Genomic DNA, 19,840 nt, shown 5'->3' with positions numbered 1-19,840 from the left:
AGTTGTGTTGTGACAAGGTAGGGGTGGTATACAGAAGATAGCCCTATTTGGTAGAAGACCAAGTCCATGTTATGGCAAGAACAGCTCAAATAAGCAAAGAGAAACGACAGTCCATCATTCCTTTAAGACACAAAGGTCAGTCAATACGGAACATTTCAATAACTTTTCAAGTTTCTTCCAAGTGTCAAACCACTACTAAAGAACACCAATAAGAAGAAGACTTGCTTGGGCCAAAAAACACAAGCAATGGACATTAGACCGGTGGAAATCTGTCGTTTGGTCTGATGAGTCCAAATTAGAGATTTTTGGTTCCAACCGCCGTGTCTTTGTGAGACGCAGAGTAGGTGAACGGTTGATCTCCACGTGTGGTTCCCACCGTGAAGCATGGAGGAGGAGGTGTGGGGGTGCTTTGCTGGTGATACTATCTGTGATTTATTTGGAATTCATGGCACACTTAACCAGCATGGCTACCACAGCATTCTGCAGCGATACGCCATCCCATCTGGTTTGCGCTTAGTGGGACTATCATTTGTTTTTCAACAGGACAATGACCGAACACACCTCCAGGCTGTTTAAGGGCTATTTGACCAAGAAGGAGAGTGATGGAATGCTGCATCAGATGACCTTGGCTCCACAATCACCCAACCTCAACCCAATTGAGATGGTTTGGGATGAGTTAGACTGCAGAGTGAAGGAAAAGCAGCCAACAAGTGCTCTGCATATGTGGGAACTCCTTCAAGACTGTTGGAAAATTATTCCAGGTGAAGCTGGTTGAGAGAATGCCAAGCGTGCGCAAAGCTGTCATCAAGGCAAAGGATGGCTACTTTGAAGAATCTAAAATATAACATATTTTGATTTGTTTAACACTTTTTTTTGTTACTACATGATTCCATATGTGTTATTTCATAGTTTTGATGTCTTCACTATTATTCTACAATGTAAAAATAAAGAAAAACCCTTGAATGAGTAGGTGTGTCCAAACATTTGACTGGTACTGGACATCACTTTTGTTTTGAACTGACCTCGCCATCTGTCAAAATGGGGCACCTGACTCATGCCCGGGAGGTAGCCCAGTTCCAAAACGAATGCAATCAACGCTAACCCGATTCACCCCGGACATTAATAGAAATCCCTCACTATCTGGGAAACAATAGACGTGAGAAGTGTTCCAGGCTGCCTACATTGCAGTCCTGTCCGATTGTTAAAATAGGTTTCCTGTAATGTACTGTACTTTCAATTACTACAATGTAAGCAACCATGCTACAATGAACGCAACCATGCTCCGCGTAAACCCGTGGACGGACCTGAAAGAAGGCATATTACTTTCATCTGATTGGTAGATAGCTAGGTTACGTCCCCCAATATTTCCACGACCGATTGGTTAAAATGAACATTCGTTTAATTGTATATTCTTCTATTGGCTAATCTAGGTGCAATTTCTGTAGCATTAATTTGTGTGGCGTGTGAGCGTTATGTTTTTAGTGCATCCATTCCGGGAGTAATTGGTTATTTTACTATTTACAGGGAGGATTCGAGGTCGAAGATGGATGAATGGAGACGAGCAGCGCTTACCAAACCCTTGTAGTCTTGTTAAATGTCAGAAATAGTTGTCATTGACTCGAGTCTTTTATTTTCTCCATACACAGTCCGTGTTTGCAGTGTGTGAAGCTAGCTAGATAGCTAGTACCTAACGTTGGGTCTTTCCCCTCATCCCCTAGCCAAATTTACGGACCTATATTCTGTCAAATTGGAGCAGGGCTGGGCAACTAGCCTAGCCATCAATTGACTCTGGAACAGGATACTGAGGTAGGTAAAAGCTATTATTACACCCAAGTCTGTCTGTCTACTGAGAGGGCTTTTCGGGATAGTTTTGACATTATGGTCAACGTAGACCGGCAACTATCAATACATAGACAGCCTACACCTAGCCTACACGTTAAAATGCAACGACAGCATTAAATAGTTATGTTCTCTTTGGCAGACCTGTCTCGTTGCATACATACCTGTGTTTTGTCATGTTTACGTCTGTTGGTTACGCAACACAATGCACAAATCATGGCAATGACGTATTCATCATCACCTGCTCGTACAGTCCTTATTATAAACACAAGCGCCACATAAGCAACATCCTCATCATGGGCATCCTCTTATAGACTTTGAGTCATTGGAATTGAATTGAATGAAGGAAAATCTCCCTACATTACAGTCCAATCATTTTCTATTTTGGATCTAGTTATGCATCAAATTCAATAGTTCAAAATTCTCAAAAAACTATGGGACCTCGGAAACACTTGTATCAAATCAAACATCACAATTCACAAGCTTTGGTAAGGCCATCAGAAATATCCCAATTTCAATCATGCCTGAGTAATAGTGATGAGATACAGAATGTATGAAATCCACACAATAAAGGACATTACTACTAGTATTAACCATTAGCTTAAATCTCAGAAAATACAATATGTCATGCTTGCTAAATTGATATGCCTAATAGTATAATTAAAGATGGCCTTTGCATAGGTGAAGCAGAAGGAAACTGACTATGTAGTGCACATTTCAAGGGTGAAGTATTAGGCAGCCAGATCCTGGTGCACAACTCATGAAAACAGGCATTGGAAATTCTGTTGTGATCCATTGGACTGGTACATGAGCTCAACCCCAGTGACCAGTCCCCCAAGACACTCTTCCTCACTGCCTATTGATATGTAGCTGAGGGCATGGAGCTTGGTGTTGTTCTTGGCTGTGTGTGTGTCCCAGACAGTCCCCCCTCCCTCTGGCATCATGACTGGGTCTTTTCATGCTGAAGGGGAGTTGCTTCCTGTCCGGTGCTGACTCACAGGGTGGAGACCACTTGGTTTCTTGATTGCATGTTTGTTAAGTTTCCTTTTTTCCCCACTGCACACAATGGCCTCTCTATCTGCACCTGTCTTTCAAGAAACATAGTGAACTTGCTTCAAATCAACGTTTTTTGGTTGCGTACACAGTTTAGCAAATGTTATAGCGGGTGCAGGGAAATGCTTATGTTACTAGCTCCTAACAATGCAGTAAAATGTCAAACAAGTACACAAATAATAAAAGATTTAAACAAATCAAGAAATGTCCAAATGAATCCAATTAACCTAACAACCCAAATAGCACTAACATTTTTTAAATTTATTTATTTATTTATTGTCATTTTTAGCAGACGCTCTTATCCAGAGCGACTTACAGTTAGTGAGTGCATACATTTTCATACTGTCATCCAGATGTAATCTATACGTATAGACACCGAATGAATTTACACAAGATATACTAAGAATATGTACAGCAGTAACATTAGATGTATTAGAGTGGCCATCACTGGTCTGTATTACACAAAGACAAGTTAAAACAGGCTTCTCACTGCTAGTAAGGGACTCCGTAGCAATACAATGTCTCTCAGATATTACTAAAATAGAACTAAAAGCTATTGGATGTACAGTAGGCTTATGTTGAATATCAGTAAATGTGTATTGGGCCTCAGTCAGTCATTGTTTGCTCAACAGGATAGTATGGCCATGACGGGAGGGACTGCAGCTGCCCTTCCCATGAGCAACCACACCCGAGAGAGGGTGACCGTGGCCAAGCTGACACTGGAGAACTTCTACAGCACTCTGCTGACACAGCACGAGGAGCGAGAGACGAGGTACGTGTCTCCTATAGGCCACCCATGCATGTGACAGCCAGGTGTTCAGAATATTTGCATTTGGCAACGCAAGCTTGTTTAGGATCATTTTAAGAGGACCCAAATAGTGGGTTGTTATGTTGAAAGAACGAGAGAGACTTTGTTCTTTATAAAATGGCTGGGGTTTATTCTAACCCGAGCATCCTCACGTTCGTGAGCTAGCATCACAATCACAACTGTTTAGCCAAAGTACGGTGGCTCCCATAGGACATTTCTTCTACGGTGGGTGAAACTGTAACAGACAACAATAACTCTCAGGGTAGGCTATATAGCGACCATAACATTTGGAGTAGAAATGGCACTTTAATCATTAACAATCATCACAGTTTTATGTCTGAAAAATGTTGATAGATGATCATGAAAGACAACGCCGCCACCACCGCCTAGACGGGGTAGACTGTTTCAGAATAACTAGACTGGGTAGACTGTTTCAGAATAACTAGACTGGGTAGACTGTTTCAGAATAACTAGACGGGGTAGACTGTTTCAGAATAACTAGACGGGGTAGACTGTTTCAGAATAACTAGACGGGGTAGACTGTTTCAGAATAACTAGACTGGGGTAGACTGTTTCAGAATAACTAGACTGGGGTAGACTGTTTCAGAATAACTAGACGGGGTAGACTGTTTCAGAATAACTAGACGGGGTAGACTGTTTCAGAATAACTAGACGGGGTAGACTGTTTCAGAATAACTAGACTGGGGTAGACTGTTTCAGAATAACTAGACTGGGGTAGACTGTTTCAGAATAACTAGACGGGGTAGACTGTTTCAGAATATCTAGACGGGGTAGACTGTTTCAGAATAACTAGACTGGGTAGACTGTTTCAGAATAACTAGACTGGGGTAGACTGTTTCAGAATAACTAGACTGTGGTAGACTGTTTCAGAATAACTAGACTGGGTAGACTGTTTCAGAATAACTAGACTGGGTAGACTGTTTCAGAATAACTAGACTGGGTAGACTGTTTCAGAATAACTAGACGGGGTAGACTGTTTCAGAATAACTAGACGGGGTAGACTGTTTCAGAATAACTAGACTGGGGTAGACTGTTTCATAATAACTAGACTGTTTCAGAATAACTTAGACGGGGTAGACTGTTTCAGAATAACTTAGACGGGGTAGACTGTTTCAGAATAACTAGACTGGGGTAGACTGTTTCAGAATAACTAGACGGGGTAGACTGTTTCAGAATAACTAGACGGGGTAGACTGTTTCAGAATAACTTAGACGGGGTAGACTGTTTCAGAATAACTAGACTGGGGTAGACTGTTTCAGAATAACTAGACGGGGTAGACTGTTTCAGAATAACTAGACGGGGTAGACTGTTTCAGAATAACTAGACTGGGGTAGACTGTTTCAGAATAACTAGACTGGGGTAGACTGTTTCAGAATAACTAGACTGGGGTAGACTGTTTCAGAATAACTAGACGGGGTAGACTGTTTCAGAATAACTAGACGGGGTAGACTGTTTCAGAATAACTAGACTGGGGTAGACTGTTTCAGAATAACTAGACTGGGGTAGACTGTTTCAGAATAACTAGACTGGGGTAGACTGTTTCAGAATAACTAGACTGGGGTAGAGTGTTTCAGAATAACTAGACTGTTTCAGAATAACTAGACTGGGTAGACTGTTTCAGAATAACTAGACGGGGTAGACTGTTTCAGAATAACTAGACGGGGTAGACTGTTTCAGAATAACTAGACTGGGGTAGACTGTTTCATAATAACTAGACTGTTTCAGAATAACTTAGACGGGGTAGACTGTTTCAGAATAACTTAGACGGGGTAGACTGTTTCAGAATAACTAGACTGGGGTAGACTGTTTCAGAATAACTAGACGGGGTAGACTGTTTCAGAATAACTAGACGGGGTAGACTGTTTCAGAATAACTAGACTGGGGTAGACTGTTTCAGAATAACTAGACTGGGGTAGACTGTTTCAGAATAACTAGACTGGGGTAGACTGTTTCAGAATAACTAGACGGGGTAGACTGTTTCAGAATAACTAGACGGGGTAGACTGTTTCAGAATAACTAGACGGGGTAGACTGTTTCAGAATAACTAGACGGGGTAGACTGTTTCAGAATAACTAGACTGGGGTAGACTGTTTCAGAATAACTAGACTGGGGTAGACTGTTTCAGAATAACTAGACGGGGTAGACTGTTTCAGAATAACTAGACGGGGTAGACTGTTTCAGAATAACTAGACTGGGGTAGACTGTTTCAGAATAACTAGACTGGGGTAGACTGTTTCAGAATAACTAGACTGGGGTAGACTGTTTCAGAATAACTAGACTGGGTAGAGTGTTTCAGAATAACTAGACTGTTTCAGAATAACTAGACTGGGTAGACTGTTTCAGAATAACTAGACTGGGTAGAGTGTTTCAGAATAACTAGACTGTTTCAGAATAACTAGACTGGGTAGAGTGTTTCAGAATAACTAGACTGGGGTAGACTGTTTCAGAATAACTAGACTGGGGTAGAGTGTTTCAGAATACCTGCATGTTCCTCTATTTTTCCAGGCAGAAGAAGCTGGAGAAAGTCATGGATGAGGATGGCTTGATAGATGAAGAGGTAATCCTCCACTCCTGTGGAATGATGGCTTTAATTCTAATAATGGATTGGATTCAATATCATGGGTAGCACTTTCTTTACGTGTTTGTCATGTCTACTATTTTGGAGGAAACCAAATGGAACTGATCATCTGTGTCTCTGTGCCCATGTTTCTCAACAGAAGGTAATGCGACGTTCCCAGCACGCCAGGAAGGAGACAGAGTTCCTGCGGCTGAAGAGGACCCGGCTGGGCCTGGATGACTTTGAGTCACTAAAGGTCATTGGTAGAGGCGCCTTTGGAGAGGTGTGTTATGATAGCTCTCTCTCTTCAGTTTATTTTCTTTATATGGACCTTTGAGTGTATGCTGGTATTGATTTGTGGATTAATATGGTCTTTACTGAGAAGTTTGCAATGCATAGGTTGGTCTGATCACTCGTTTATAAAGCAGCTAGCAACTAATGTGGCATACTCATGTGTGACTCATACGTTTGTCATCAGGTCCGCTTGGTGCAGAAAAAAGACACCGGGCACATATATGCCATGAAGATCTTGAGGAAAGCTGACATGTTGGAGAAGGAGCAGGTGGCTCATATTCGGGCAGAGAGGGACATCTTGGTGGAGGCAGACGGGGCCTGGGTGGTCAAGATGTTCTACAGTTTCCAGGATAAGAGGAACCTCTACCTCATCATGGAGTTTCTACCTGGAGGTGGGTTTCTCTTGCTGGCCAGTCTCCCTCCACAAATTACATTTAAAAAAATGTTTTTTTAGATACAGTGGGGGAAAAAAGTATTTAGTCAGCCACCAATTGTGCAAGTTCTCCCTCTTAAAAAGATGAGAGGCCTGTAATTTTCATCATAGGTAAACGTCAACTATGACAGACAAATTGAGGAAAAAAAATCCAGAAAATCACATTGTAGGATTTTTAATGAATTTATTTGCAAATGATGGTGGAAAATAAGTATTTGGTCACCTACAAACAAGCAAGATTTCTGGCTCTCACAGACCTGTAACTTCTTCTTTAAGAGGCTCCTCTGTCCTCCACTCGTTACCTGTATTAATGGCACCTGTTTGAACTTGTTATCAGTATAAAAGACACCTGTCCACAACCTCAAACAGTCACACTCCAAACTCCACTATGGCCAAGACCAAAGAGCTGTCAAAGGACACCAGAAACAAAATTGTAGACCTGCACCAGGCTGGGAAGACTGAATCTGCAATAGGTAAGCAGCTTGGTTTGAAGAAATTTAACTGTGGGAGCAATTATTAGGAAATGGAAGACATACAAGACCACTGATAATCTCCCTCGATCTGGGGCTCCACGCAAGATCTCACCCCGTGGGGTCAAAATGATCACAAGAACGGTGAGCAAAAATCCCAGAACCACACGGGGGGACCTAGTGAATGACCTGCAGAGAGCTGGGACCAAAGTAACAAAGCCTACCATCAGTAACACACTACGCCGCCAGGGACTCAAATCCTGCAGTGCAAGACATGTCCCCCTGCTTAAGCCAGTACATGTCCAGGCCCGTCTGAAGTTTGCTAGAGTGCATTTGGATGATCCAGAAGAGGATTGGGAGAATGTCAGATGAAACCAAAATATAACTTTTTGGTAAAAACTCAACTCGTCGTGTTTGGAGGACAAAGAATGCGAGTTGCATCCAAAGAACACCATACCTACTGTGAAGCATGGGGGTAGAAACATCATGCTTTGGGGCTGTTTTTCTGCAAAGGGACCAGGACGACTGATCCGTGTAAAGGAAAGAATGAATGGGGCCATGTATCGTGAGATTTTGAGTGAAAACCTCCTTCCATCAGCAAGGGCATTGAAGATGAAACGTGGCTGGGTCTTTCAGCATGACAATGATCCCAAACACACCGCCCGGGCAACGAAGGAGTGGCTTCGTAAGAAGCATTTCAAGGTCCTGGAGTGGCCTAGCCAGTCTCCAGATCTCAACCCCATAGAAAATCTTTGGAGGGAGTTGAAAGTCCGTGTTGCCTAGCGACAGCCCCAAAACATCCCTGCTCTAGAGGAGATCTGCATGGAGGAATGGGCCAAAATACCAGCAACAGTGTGTGAAAACCTTGTGAAGACTTACAGAAAACGTTTGACCTGTGTCATTGCCAACAAAGGGTATATAACAAAGTATTGAGAAACTTTTGTTATTGACCAAATACTTATTTTCTACCATAATTTGCAAATAAATTCATTAAAAATCCTACAATGTGATTTTCTGGATTTTATTTTTCTCATTTTGTCTGTCATAGTTGACGTGTACCTATGATGAAAATTACAGGCCTCTCATATTTTTAAGTGGGAGAACTTGCACAATTGGTGGCTGACTAAATACTTTTTTCCCCCACTGTATAATTACAGGGAATAAAATATAGTCACATTACACATTGTACAGAGAGACATCTAGAGCAGGGTTCTTTAACCTTTACTTTCCCATCATTTTAGCAATAAAAACTATTTTCATATCTTATCTGGTGAATGATAATGGCAAGGAGAAGCAGTCAATGAATAAATTTGGTTGATAGTATTTCATTATTCTGACCTCCCCACATTATAATTGAAAGAGGAAGTGTAAACTCTAAGTCAAGAACGTTTACCAGCAGCCTGCGGCATTTGCCGCGACTGGTATTCCTTGCCGCGACTGGTAAGCCTATGTCAAATACTCCATTGAGTGTAATGAAGAACGAGTGTAATTTGGTGAGACAAATCCCGGTTCCTGTTACGTCATGCTGATGGTAGTCAGGTTTTGGCATAAGCAGCATGAGTCCATGGCCCCATCCTCCCTGGTGTCAACGGTACAGGCAGGTGGTGTACTGGTGTGGGGAATGTTTTTCTTGATACCAATTGTGCGAAGTTTGAACGCCACACCTTGTAGTATCCATGCCCCGATGAATTCAGGCTGTTCTGGAGGCAAATTGGGGTCTGACCTGGTACTAGATGGCTGTACCTAATAAACTGGCCACTCAGTGTATACTGTTATTATATACTTTAATTTAATTGGCCATCTGTTACCTACATCATGTCAAAAACGAGGGGGTTAGTGGCATAGTGTCACAGTGTTATTAATATCAATTCGATGTGCAGGTGACATGATGACCCTGCTGATGAAAAAGGACACCCTGTCTGAAGAGGCCACCCAGTTCTACATTGCTGAGACTGTCCTGGCCATCGACTCCATTCACCAGCTGGGATTCATCCACAGAGACATCAAACCTGATAACCTGCTTCTGGACTCCAGGGTGAGACACTGGCCTGGTCCAGGCCTACCACTGTACACAAACAGATACAGACACATGCTCAGAGACTAACACACAGAGAAGCATTCACTTACAAAGTTCGTATTGCAGGGCCATGTAAAACTGTCTGATTTTGGTCTGTGTACGGGACTGAAGAAGGCCCACCGTACAGAGTTCTACAGGAACCTCACACACAACCCTCCCAGTGACTTCTGTGAGTCACTCTTTACAACCTGTGAATCATTAACTTTTATTTTCATTCAGACAAAATAGAATTTGTTTATTCAGTCGTTTTTATGGTAGAACACTGCCATGTCTTTGAACTTGCAATATTCCACAGCCTTCCAAAACATGAACTCAAAGAGGAAAGCAGAGACATGGAAGAAGAACCGGAGGCAACTGGTAAGAGTTTGTGCATGTGAGAGACTATATATTGTACCGCCCATTATATCTTTCCCATTGGTCCTTTGAGTAGGATCCCTCTCAGGGATCTCATGGATGTTTTATTAAGGATCCTCTGAGCACCACAGACCTTGTGCTGTGAAACAAGCACAGCCAATAATATAGCCTTTGGTTTTTTTTTCTTCTTATTAGTGTCTCCCCATCTGTTTGTGTTTTACCAACAGGCCTACTCCACAGTGGGAACACCGGACTACATTGCCCCAGAGGTGTTCCTGCAGACGGGATACAACAAGCTCTGTGACTGGTGGTCTCTGGGGGTCATCATGTATGAGATGCTGATAGGTATGTCTATGTAACCGAGTCAATTACACCATGCCCAAGTCTGTGTTTCATTATGAACTCCTATGACGTTATTTAAGAATATTTAAGGAAGTTAGCTGGCTAACTCATTGGTCCTAATTTGTAACAAACTGACATTCTCTCCTGGTGTCTCTCTCAGGGTACCCCCCGTTCTGTTCTGAGACACCCCAGGAGACTTATAGGAAGGTGATGAACTGGAAGGAGACCTTAGTCTTCCCCCCCGAGGTGCCCATCTCGGAGAGGGCCAAGGACTTGATTCTCAGGTTGGTGGTCATATGAAACCTTATAGGATATCCGCTGGTGTGTGTGTGTATATATCAGAGTTTATTGTCCTCTTAGGAAAAAAATATTATAAAACTTTACTGGTATAATGCTTTAGTACCTGTTATAAACATGTATGAGCCTTTTATAATGTCTTATTATAAATCTTATTAGTTAGGCCTATGTATCCCTACCTAGCAAATTTGAAACTGACTCAAAATAGCTGTTACTCAATCATGATCATTATAAGATGATAATAAGACATAAGGGGGTCATACATGCTAATGACATGTCCTCTAATGCATTATAATTAGATTGTAAGTCACATATCTGCAGGATGAGTTACTGAAATGCTTTTCTCAGTCTGGTACACCATCAAATGATCACACAAATTATTCCATTCACATCCACAAAAACACGCAGTATCAAACTGCAGTGAAGTAGACATTTTATTTCAGCGCAATGGATTTCCTCTTTTGTGAAACAAAGGCTTTGGTGTTCCAACAACATGAACCCATTGCAGGTACTGTAATGATGCTGAGAACCGTGTTGGTGCTGTGAGTGTTGAGGAGATGAAGAGTCACGCCTTCTTTGAGCCTGTGGACTGGGAACACATCAGGTACGTGTTTGTTCTTCAGTACTTGTGTGTGTGTCTAAGCATGTGGGATGGCAATATCTTAAATGAGGTATAACATGCAATCACAGCCAAAAAAAAGACAAGTCACTTAGCCTTCATTGGGTTGTCTTTGATGCGTTTCAGCAAAATGCATTAGGAAAAAGGTTTTAAATAGACCAACGGCTCACATTTGCCTTCCTTCCATAGGGAAAGACCAGCCGCCATCTCCATTGAGATCAAGAGCATCGATGACACATCGAACTTTGATGAGTTCCCAGAATCAGACATCCTTCAGCCAGGTAATAATAATCACTTTGTCTCTATTACACCTTTTCATACATAAAAAGCAGCTCAAAGTTCTTCACAATCAGCATGAAATGAATGATAAAAATGTAAAAACTATTAAAGCAGAAGAAACATTTGTGCTGCAGTGCAAGTTTGCTTTGGTGCACAGGAATCTGAGTCATCATCTCCAGCTCATCTCTAATTTAGATTAAATAGGACCCATATTCCTGTTGTTATTCACACATTCCTACAGCTGAGATCTAGATTAATGTCCTATTCAGTGTTGCCCTCTAGTGGCAGGGAGGAGACTAACACTGGTATTAACCGTAATACACTGTTGTATATCATTTACAATCTTGTTGTTTCAGTTTCCAACGTGACTGAGCCAGACAAATCCAAGGACTGGGTGTTCCTGAACTACACCTACAAGAGGTTTGAGGGGCTGACTCAGCGAGGCACCATCCCCACCTACATGAAGGCAGGGAAGGCCTAATGAGGGCATGGGGGAAAATGGGAGAGACAATGTGGACACAGGGTTGGGCGGTAAACCCCTGCTGTGCTGAAAGCACAGGATCAAGAAGGATGAGGAGCTTCTTGGTTTCATGCTTCACCAGGGCTTCCCTGATTGACCAGAGATCCACCAGGCACCAGACAATGGCAAGAGTCACAGGGATATAAATAACACATGTATCGTCTTTTGTCTTAGGCCTCTTGGGCTGTTAAAGGGGAAGTTTGTGTTTTACAACTTAATGTTAGATGGTTCCTCATCCTGAAAAAATGGAACTTCCCCCTTTGAAGCGACTACTACTAGGTGACTAAATCAACGGACGCGTTCCTCTGCCCAGGCGTTGCTGACGCATGCCAGATCTTACAACACCTGGATAAGTATTTTACCTATCGGCTAACCACATCATATGTTATAGCAATCTGGTGCCCGGCGACGGCACAGTCAATTATGTGGTACACAACCATTGGTTGATGCATGCAACGTCTGAGCGGGGAACGCAACCATCGTATCTGCATGTTTACACACTGATTTGCAGGGTCTAAAATGCTGTAGAAGGACCCCCACACACAGGGTATTCGTTGGGGGGAGCGGTTGGTGGTTATCCTAGTGACCTCATATGACTGAAGAAAAATGCATATAGTTAATGTTAAGTAACGTTGTTTGCTAAACTTGTAGATATACAAAGTTCTAAGGTTTCAAGTCTTTTATGGGTGCCACGTTAGTCAAAAAGTTTCAATACTGTTTTCATTCTAGTTACAATGCAAATAATAATCCTTCTGTCATGGAACGTTCGCTGCCAACATGGAGTATGGTGAGCCATACGTACATGTATCTATTGCTCTGGGATTAATCCATTGTATCTATTTAATGCCTTGATAATCTGGAATTAATAGATCTATAAATTATTTAATGGTGTGAAAGATTCATAGAAAAGTGTTGTATTCTAGTGGTTGAGATTAGAAACTAATGTATAAGCAGATTTGTTTTTGCAAGTTAGAGGACAAGTCATGGATGTCAATTAAAATGCAATGCTATTAATGCTTAAAGGTAGCAATATGACGTAGATGCAGAAAGTAAACGGCATATTGGGTCAATTTCCACAACTAAGAGCGTTGAAGCGTGAGGCTCAACTTCTCTGCTTTTTTGGTCCCGTGGCTACCACGCTGTATACGGTATGAAGCGAACCCCGGCACATGTGCAGATGCTGTGTGTGACTGCGGGAGAGTGACATCTTGCATCTCGCTCATCTCAATATCTGCGGTGCTGCTCGTGGCAATGCCATTTCGCTGAGTCTAACTTTACAGTAGTTACATTTCTGTTCAAATTTATTGACAAATATCAGATGGCACCTTTTTTTTAAAGTACATCGGAATTCATGTTTGATCTCCACTTCACATCGCTCACCTAAATTCATCCATTTAAGATAGGAACTACATTTTCAATTAAATGTACGTTTTATAGTCAACATTTCCTAAACTTTACTGAACCCCCGCTGTGTGTGATTTCATATAGATATTCAAATATAGGTGTCAAACATTTCAGCGATTCTGATTTAGTTGTGCTGAGGTGGTCAGCACAACTTGCATATTCAATAAACTAAACACATGTAATGTTGCCCTGGCTATCTGGCACAGGTCAAAGTTCAAAGGCTATGTGATCTGGAGCAGGTGTAAAATATTATTATTATTATAATAAAATCAATGTATCAAATGATTTATTTTGACAATGAACAAATTGCTAAATCCCCAAATGTTTGCAGTAGTGAACACCCAAACACATCACAAATTAGGGTGTCATGACAAATTAAAGTGTTGATGACTAAAACGAAATACCTAAAATATAACAATGCTAGCAGATACCCAATTCCTTCCAGTCATTGCGCTAACGCTAGTTAGCATTAGCTCGCGAAACTACCTCTAACTTCCTTCATTCTGGACACAGAGGCATAAAAATGGTATCCACGACTTAATCTGACTCTGGGGAAGTAGATAAAGGGCCTCATTGACAAAATCCCGAAGTTACCCTTTAACTTGTAAATTATTCAAGAAGGGAAATAAAAACTAATATTGTTTACATAGAGAAGAAGAGTTAATGTACATTTTATAAAAAGTAGTTTCCCTCAAATTCATTATTTGATGCATTTGTTCCTCAGTCTTTAACCGGAACATGTTGCAAAATATATTAAAGGGGTAGTTCACCAAGATTACAAAATGACACATTGGTTTCCTTACCCTTCAATAAACAGGCTATGCTTTGGTTTTAATTTCCCTGGGTTGGCACTGGGAGGGAGCAGGAAGGGGTTGTGTATGTGTGGAAGAGGATTTGCACAAAATGCTGACAGTAGCTAGGTTTCCATCCAATTGGAGACAGATTTTCATGCGATTATTTTCAAGTCCGCATAAAAACAATGTGTATTTTCCCACCTGAGAGGTTTCCATCAAATTGACTTGTGGAGAAAAGGCTGTGCGTGATGACGTAGGGCACATAAAATATTTTTTGCTGGTTAAATTGCCATGTACGCATTTTCAGCTGTGCTGATGGTTTTGTCACAACAAATGTTGCGTTATTTTACATTTTAGTCATTTAGCAGACGCTCTTATCCAGAGCGACGTACAGTTAGTGAGTGCATATATTTTTTCATACAGGCCCCCCGTGGGAATCGAACCCACAACCATGGCGTTGCAAGCACCATGCTCTACCAACAGAGCTACAGGAGGCGTTATGTAGTGAATGTGCCCACTCTGGTCTTGGCACGTGCGCTCTAGCCAACAGCTTGTATATACCTACATGATAACATTATTATGGATAAGAGCAAGATGTGTGTGTATATGTATATATATATATATTAATGGCAGCCAAGCATCGATCGTCTTTCCAGAGTAAGACCCTCGATATTTATTGGAAAGGAGGATCAAACTCATCATTGTGCACTTTCACCACGGGTTTAGTTCATAATTTATTTAATCTGTAGCGTAATAAACTGCATGCTTTCCCGTGTCGTATTGGGAGGACCACGCAATATCATCGCGTGACTCCAAGTTCACTTCGATATGATGTTCATTATATCAATACATGCCCATAAAGGGGTTTCCGCCGCCATTTATAGCTTAATTAATTTTACCCGCACAAAGATCTAGCGTATTTTGTTTTGTCGACATTTGTAAAGTTTACCGTCAAATGTGTCGTCATATGTTTTATCCAACATTTACTTTACTCGCATAAAAAGGTTGGATGGAAACCTGGTTATTTTGCCAACAATTTTTTTCCTGTGAGGTATGTGCTAGTGTTTTAATGAACCCTGTTGTTTCCTATTCCTGGAAAAGGAGACCGCAAGAGGATTTCCTTGGATGGAAGATAATTATTTGGTATCGAATACACAAAAAATATATATTTGTGTAGATATGACTTGATATCCATCGAGTAAATAATTAGTTAAACTGTCTTTCACAGCAAACAACAGTATATTCCATAGGTACATTCTCATAATATAGGCAACTCTACATTATGGTCTTGAAGACAGTTGGACCAAGCGATTGTAGTGCATATTGTATAACTGCAATAGATACTTGCAATAGATTGCTTGTTTGTTACATTCATAATCACTGTTTTGATGAAATAGTTAGGGAGCCACACAGAGGATATGACTGAACTGGAAGCCTACCGTGATGTCTATTTCACTAGGGGATAAATTGTACTGACAAAGTGTACCACGCTAAAACCAAATGAACTTCATATAATGGCCTCTGTCTCAGAAGGTCTTACACAGGCAGCCCAATTCTGATATTTTTCCTACTTATTAGTCTTCGGACCAATCACATTAGATCTTTCACATCAGATATTTTTCAGAGATGATCTGATTGGTTAAAAAAATACAAATTAGTGAAAAAATGATCATAATTGGTCTGCCTGTGTAAACGCAACCTTAGTTTTATAGATTTGTTTTCTTCAATAGGTTCTAATCTTAGCGTTAGTCGGCCATTGTTTTGCATGCCCATTACCTGTTGCCTCAGGACAATGATCCAGTGTAACTGAATGGTAAAGGGAGTAACTGTCAGTGAACACTGACTAAGGATGTGATGAGTGTTTTATGTTGTTTGTGTGTAATAGGTAGAGTAAGGATGGATGGGCTAATTAATATATTCACTGTAGAACTATATATGTACAAAACCTTTTGAATATTTGAGTTCACAAATACTGAAAATAAACGATTCCAAAACTACAAAGCCCAGAATGATTTAGAACTTTGGGAACCAGGCTCCATATTGGTACAAAAAGGATACAAACTGATTAGTCACGATATCGGTTTCCTATCTTACTGTGACCAAAATGTTAAGGATAAGAAATAATGAGCATGCAGTCAGATTTCTGCAGCTGAAAATGATCCTTATGCCAGTAGGGTGCGCCATTGACTTGCGCTAAGACCAACATCAGTTGAGTGCAGACAATTCTATCAAAAGTGTCAACTTGTTTCTGAATGAAGTCGTAGTTTTCATTTGTCAGGTGCTTGTGAAACATGTTCTGTATGTATGTATACTGAACAAAAATATAAACGCAACATTTAGAGTGGAGTGTTGTAGAGAATCGAAGGACCATGAATGTAATAGAAACCTTAGGTGCTGTTTTAAGGCCGGTAGCAACCACTACAGAATGTCCGGTCAGAACAAGGATGAGGCGGATGTTCAGGTTAAGGGGAGTTTAATGGAAGATGTCCACATCCACACACACACACCTGACCACTCATGGTTCAGATAACTGAGAATCATGTCCAGTGATAACTGACATTAACTATGTGGTTCTGAAAGGAAAGCAGAGAAATAAAATGTCTGCTATAGCACTGCTATAATATGAATGCCATGGCTGTATAAGCTAGCACAGGTAAGTATATAACAGCAAGGGCTATACACTACAGCATGCATAAGGCCTATATATATATGTATGTATGTGTGTATATATATATATATATATATATATAGATATATATATATATATATATATATATATATATGTATGTATATGTGTATATGTATGTGTATATATATGTATATGTGTATATGTATGTGTATATATGTATATGTGTGTGTGTGTATATATATATATATGTAGGTTCACTTTATAATAACTCATGAATAAGCTATTATACATGTTTTATACTGTATGCTTATACTACTAGCCCAATGGCCGGCAGATGGCGATATTGAGCCGTTCCATCTTAAGGGCATGTATACACTTGTATCCCCATGGACCGGTTCGTACATTAAACATTCTCCATTCAGGCTGCAAAGGCGCAACGTTCCCCCTTAACTCGATTTAATGGCGAAAAGGTGAGAAAAAAACAGGAAAAATATGCTGCGACCTGATTGGCTGAACGCGATACACAACATCCAGGACTAGCCCCTCTAGCAAGGTGGTGGAAAATAGTGTTTCATAAAGAAAGTGCATATTTTTCCTGTTTTTTTTCTCACCTTCTCGCCATTAAATTGAGTTAAGGAGCCTGAATAGAGAATGTTTTATGTATGAACCGGGATACATGTGTATCACAGGAGGTTGGTGGCACCTTAATTGGGGAGAACGGGCTCGTGGCAATGACTGGAGCGGAATCAGTGGAGTGGTATCAAATAGATCAAACACATGGTTTCCAGGTGTTTGATGCCATTCCATTTGCTCCGTTCCGGCCATTATTATGAGCCGTTCTCCCCTCAGCAGCCTCCACTGATATTGTGTATGGCCTGTGCATGCATTCCCTTTGGACAGTAAAATGAAACGACTCAATATCTCTATCTGCCGGCCTTTGGGCTACACTACTACTGAATTGTAGTGCTTATAATGCTTTTAAATGTTCACAAATAACAAAATGCATGTATTAATGCTATATACACTATTTATACATTATTAATTACGCTTATTAAAAAGTATTACCAATATACTTATCTCCCCCCAAAATATTTTGCCTAAATTTTTACCGTAGCCTATATATTCTATTGATGGTAGCCTTTGTTAATTTCCAAACATTAATGTAGGAAGTTCATGCACTTGTACAGATGGGGTGGATCTTCTTAGCCACTGATGACACAAATACAGTTGTGCCTTTTTATTCAAATGACGAATGTCAACACGGGGGCCCCTCAGGGGTGCGTGCTCAGTCCTCTCCTGTACTCCCTGTTCACTCATGACTGCATGGCCAGGCACGACTCCAACACCATCATTAAGTTTGCTGATGACACAACAGTGGTAGGCCTGATCACCGACAACAACGAGACAGCCTATAGGGAGGAGGTCAGAGACCTGGCCGTGTGGTGCCAGGACAACAACCTCTCCCTCAACGTGATCAAGACAAAGGAGATGATTGTGGACTACAGGAAAAAAAAGAGGACTGAGCACGCCCTCATTCTCATCGACGGGGCTGTAGTGGAGCAGGTTGAGAGCTTCAAGTTCCTTGGTGTCCACATTACCAACAAACTAACATGGTCCAAGCACACCAAGACAGTCGTGAAGAGGGCACGACAAAACCTATTCCCCCTAAGGAGACTGAAAAGGTTTGGCATGGGTCCTCAGATCCTCAAAAGGTTCTACAGCTGCACCATCGAGAGCATCCTGACTGGTTGCATCACTGCCTGGTATGGCAACTGCTCGGCCTCCGACCGCAAGGCACTACAGAGAGTAATGCATACGGCCCAGTACATCACTGGGGCCAAGCTTCCTGCCATCCAGGACCTCTATACCAGGCGGTGTCAGAGGAAGGCCCTAAAGATTGTCAAAGACTCCAGCCACCCTATTCATAGACTGTTCTCTCTGCTACCGCACGGCAAGCGGTACCGGAGCGCCAAGTCTAGGTCCAAGAGGCTTCTAAACAGCTTCTACCCCCAAGCCATAAGACTCCTGAACATCTAATCAAATGGCTACCCAGACTATTTGCATTTACTGCTGCTCTTTAATTATTTGTTACTTTTATTTAGTATTATTTTATATTGTATTTTTTGTGATTTCTTTTGGTATTCTATCTTAAAACTGTATTGTTTGTTAAGGGCTTGTAAGTAAGCATTTCACTGTAAGCATTTCACACCTGTTGTATTCGGCGCATGTGACAAATAAAATTTGATTTGATGTTGTGAAATCGCATGTTGAACTACAATGCGCAGCCTAGGCTACACAATAATAAATAATGTCTCACGGTTGTAGCCTATGATTTACCCGTCATTGTATTTACGTATTGCCAATCAGAGACAGGCCTATGATATTCGCCAAGGGAAGGCAAAACGTTTTGCCAAAACACAGCCTATTTAGCATACTATGACAATCTTTTTTAGGCTAGATAGTAGCGTAAATACATGTAGGCAAACGTGTGGTTCAATGTATTAATTCGCAGTGTCGTGACAATATAAGATATCACAGCGACCGGTGGTCATGCGTAAAAGGCAACTCGTTGTAGATGCCCTCGATCCATGACACTCAAGACTAACCTACACAACGGGTGCGGGGCTGTAAAGTGCACTGGGACGCACGTTAACTTTAGCTGTAGACAGGGGTGTATTCAATTCCGCCGGTTCTGTTGCAAACCGTTTCTTAAACGGAAGCAAACGGAACGAAACGTGGAGGGATTTACCTCAATTGGTCGAATAGAAACTCTCGTTTTAGTTGCAAACGGAATGCAACTGTTTGGACTAATGATTACACCCCGCGCTTCAGACGGGGTAATGAGACAGCTGCTACACGTGACGGTTACATGGTTGTATAAGGCAAAAATATTTAGGTCAACACGATTCTTGTTTGGCACGTACACTTACATAAAGTATCGTGCAGAGATCTCGAATAACACTAACCTGAGAGACAAAAAAATAAGTTCGAAAGAGGGGGGAAAAGACCACTTGAATGAGTTTACTTATATATATATATATATATATATA

General features: G+C 41.2%; 1 protein-coding gene across 1 annotated transcript; it reads left to right on the top strand.

The window, feature by feature from the left end:
- Positions 1 to 1,423: 1,423 nt before the first annotated feature.
- Positions 1,424 to 13,040, top strand: LOC311139888 (serine/threonine-protein kinase 38-like). Its single transcript, XM_084174885.1, has 13 exons — positions 1,424 to 1,806; positions 3,525 to 3,664; positions 6,227 to 6,278; positions 6,439 to 6,561; positions 6,757 to 6,964; positions 9,356 to 9,510; positions 9,619 to 9,721; positions 9,848 to 9,909; positions 10,134 to 10,251; positions 10,409 to 10,532; positions 11,054 to 11,149; positions 11,354 to 11,445; positions 11,800 to 13,040. Exons 2-13 carry the CDS (start codon positions 3,531 to 3,533, stop codon positions 11,922 to 11,924), a joined length of 1,392 nt encoding a protein of 463 aa, XP_084031011.1. The 5' UTR covers positions 1,424 to 1,806; positions 3,525 to 3,530; the 3' UTR covers positions 11,925 to 13,040.
- The last annotated feature ends 6,800 nt before the right edge of the window (positions 13,041 to 19,840 follow it).

This window comes from Coregonus lavaretus, assembly GCF_964263955.1.
Source record: "Coregonus lavaretus genome assembly, chromosome: 13".
Classification (NCBI taxonomy): Eukaryota; Metazoa; Chordata; class Actinopteri; order Salmoniformes; family Salmonidae; genus Coregonus; species Coregonus lavaretus.
Note: the sequence above shows the minus strand (reverse complement) of the source record. Positions and strands in the feature narration are given on the sequence as shown.